This window comes from Thunnus albacares, chromosome 16 (genome assembly GCF_914725855.1).
Source record: "Thunnus albacares chromosome 16, fThuAlb1.1, whole genome shotgun sequence".
Taxonomy (NCBI): Eukaryota; Metazoa; Chordata; class Actinopteri; order Scombriformes; family Scombridae; genus Thunnus; species Thunnus albacares.
This window is the reverse complement of record NC_058121.1, coordinates 28,218,117-28,221,633: the sequence shown is the minus strand read 5'-3', so window position 1 is coordinate 28,221,633 and position 3,517 is coordinate 28,218,117. Positions and strand designations below refer to the sequence as shown.

General features: G+C 39.3%; 1 protein-coding gene across 1 annotated transcript; it reads left to right on the top strand.

Annotated features, from left to right (window-relative positions):
* Positions 1 to 573: 573 nt before the first annotated feature.
* On the top strand, positions 574 to 3,127 carry ptrhd1 (peptidyl-tRNA hydrolase domain containing 1). The gene is made up of 2 exons (XM_044376452.1): positions 574 to 838; positions 2,171 to 3,127. The coding sequence occupies exons 1-2, from the start codon at positions 626 to 628 to the stop codon at positions 2,339 to 2,341; spliced, it is 384 nt and encodes a 127-aa protein (XP_044232387.1). The 5' UTR covers positions 574 to 625; the 3' UTR covers positions 2,342 to 3,127.
* Positions 3,128 to 3,517: the final 390 nt, after the last annotated feature.

Below are 3,517 nucleotides of genomic sequence, written 5' to 3'. Positions count from 1 at the left end.
ATTTTAATGTTTGCAAGATGGAGCTTAACACTTTATACTGTTGAGTTCTCTAATTATAATAATGCTTATATAACAAACCGATCATATGTTTTTTATATGAAATATTCATCTGACTGTCAAATAAATGTAGTGGAGTAGAAAGCACAATATTTCCCTCTGACGTGGTGGAGTGGAAGTATAAAGTAGCATCACATGGAAATACTCAAGTTAAGTACAAATACCTCAAAATTGTACTTAATTACAGTACTTGTGTAAATGTACTTAGTTACTTTCCATCACAGTGGGAAGGGGTTTTGATTACTTTATTAAATCAGCGGATATTTTAGTTTTAATCCACTAGGTGGCGGGATGCGCCATAAAGTTGTGATCCGCCAGTAAACCGAGGGAAGAAGAATCTGACCCGGAAGCGGTAGTTTTTTCATTGGATAGCGAAGTCATGACCCGCCCTACTCTGCCTCTGATTGGCTTACCCTGATATTGTTATCGGAACCTAACCAATCCAACCAACGCAGTTCACGACTTCTAGCCAATCAGAGGCAGAGTAGGGCGGGTCATGACTTCGCCGTCCTAGGAGGAAAAAAAAAAAGCCGTCCCGGAAGGTAAATAAACCCTTACTCAGCTAAACATGGCCGCTTCTGGAGCCGCCGGCTCTCCTGGCCGGTTAGTCCAGTATGTCGTTGTCCGATCGGATCTGGTTCACAAGCTGTCCTGGCCCCTGGGAGCCGTGATAACTCAGGCTTGTCACGCTGCTACCGCCGCCATCCACCTGCACTACGGAGAGCCGGACACCCAGCAGTACCTGACCGAGCTGGACTCCATGCATAAAGTAGTGCTGGCGGTAAGACACACACGTCACGCCAAACTACAGTCAAAATTCAGTCAATTTAAGGCTGCTATGATTCTCAGCACATGCTCAGCTCATGCCCTAAAAAGATTATTATTCAATTACATACAAATTACAAAGTGTTGTAGTGACTCATATAATTGGACAACACATAATTTCAATAAAGTGTAATTTTGGCACCAGTTGTTTGTTAGCTGACTCGTGGCGAGAAGCAAAGGTGAGGTTTTTTTTTTAAGTTCTCGATTTTACTTAAAATGTTTCTTCTGATGTGTAAAATTATCGCCGAATCGAAAAGTGACTCCTTAAGATTATAATAAGGCTTCGACTTATTTTCTAGCTGGTGTTAATTTGTACTGAAAAGGTAGAAAACTTTAAATTGACAAAATATTGAATGGAGTATGACAGGTATTTTTCTCTACACAATAACTGTGATTATAAGGGCAGCGATTTTAAACTTGAGAAGTCTGTGTCTGGAGTTCATGTAGTTTTTAATTATTGTAATCTTTTAGGGTTGACCCTTGCCATATTGTACATAGATGACTCTTTTAGGATGGAAAATTTACTTTAATTAGAATATTAAGAGTAAATCTTACACATTTTTTTCACTCTCACCACTGCATGCAGTTTGAACAGCTTTACAGTTAAATATCATATAAATAACCAATCTCTATATCGATGGCCGAAGAGCAAAACCTCCTATCTGAAAAATGCACTTTTTTGAGAAAACTAAAAAAAAAAAACTTGTTTTCTTCCAGAATGCTGTTTGTTAAGGATATTCAGTACATAATATATTATGTGTTAACAATACCGACTAGATATTAATGCCTCGCAAAGTGCAGATAGAAGGTTTTTTTCTCCACTTTTCCTGGATCATTTTGCAGATAGGAGCTTTTGCACTTTGTGCAATTTGGAAAAGGTTCTACATAACTATGCTCTACATTAAGTTAATAATTAAAATTAAATTAAAAATAAAATTAAGTTTGTTTTCAGGTAAAAAAGATGGGCCAGTGTTGTAAATGTAATAGTTACTACATCGTAGTATACTAGGCTCAGAATTCAGCTCGGCCTGCTGATGCTGATAGGAGGTTTTCGTCAGGTGACTTTTCTGTCAATACGGAAGCGGGATTATCTTGATGATCTTGCAGACAGACTGAAGATGAGCAGCCTTCCTTGTTCTCATCACCCAAAGTGAAATCCGCCAATCAGAACATTCTGCAGATAGGAGGTTTTGCACTTTGACCATCGATATGTTTTAATTAAGAAGCCTGTGACACATAAATGCATTAAAATCCCGGCTTAAGTGTGTGTATGTTGTTTTTCCTCAAGGCTCCAGATGAGGCCGCCCTGTCCGGCCTATCAGACAATCTGACACAGGCCGGCGTGTCACACAAGCTCTGGATCGAACAGCCGGAGAACATCCCCACCTGCTTGGCTCTGAGGCCGTACCCCAAAGAGACCGTCCAGCCGCTGCTGCGCAAGTTCAAACTCTTCAAATAACGACGCCTGGAAAGACATCCATCGTCCACTTCTGCACCGCGGAGCGGCGAGGAAGCCACAGAAGACTCCTCGGTATCTCATTTCATCCACAAAAGGAGATGATGCAACAACAACAGTGTCAATGAATCCAATCAGCTGTAAAGATTAAAGTCAGAAAAAATATGGTGTTTTTTTTTTTGGAGTAATTTGTTCAGGTGGTAGAAAAAACAAACAAAAAAAGCAGTTTGTTTTGTGTTTATGATACACGTACACTGTATATACAAACATTCATTTTGCAACATGTTAGTGCAGCAGTTGTATCATAATACATACTGTACATTTCAGTTTTTATATGAACAGGATTGGACCGTCTGTCCTGGATGGTAACAACCACAAAAAGTTTACTGTTTTCACTTCAGTGTTTACATGTAACGCAGCATAAAAACGTGCCGTCATGTAGCTGCAAAGGTTACAGTGACGTTGAGGATGACAGTTTGTGTTATCCCGTTACGTTAAAACATGATTATCATCTGTTTTTGTGTCTCTGTTGTACTACAATCTTCAGATATAAGATCAAGTCTAAGTTAAGTGGCTTTATAGTGCTCTCAGCTCAAGTTTGGTCACCAGGTCATGAACTGACAAGCAGCTTATCTGATGATATTTATGCCAAAAGGTCAAAAATACAGAAACTATTAATTGACGGAAGCTGTGTTAAGACAACTTGAGACATTATGAGTCACTGCAATTAATGAAAGTTTGTGTAATGCATCAGTCAGACTGAAATAAAGGACGCCGATAAAAGAAGCACATTGTTTATGAGTTCCACTCTTTAGATTGCAGCACATACTTGTAGTCACACCGTATGTGTTGTGTATTATAATGTTGGAAATACTCGACCTTGAGGCTGGTGATGTTCTCGCAGCTTTATAATAGCGGGTTTTCACTCTGAACACAAGCATGTGGAAGGAAAAAAAAGAATCTGGACGGAAATAACGCTGTCTGATGCTTTATGTGTCTGGACGACATGGCGGCAGCATCATCATACATCATACTGGACAGTATATTCTGCTCCTGTCTCAAACCAGAACAGCAGCTTCTCTTCCTGTAAGACTGAGATCATCTTCCACCAGAACCATCAAGGATTAATCCATCTTTATTTATTTAAAATGTCATTTATTCGATTCTTATTTTAACAGT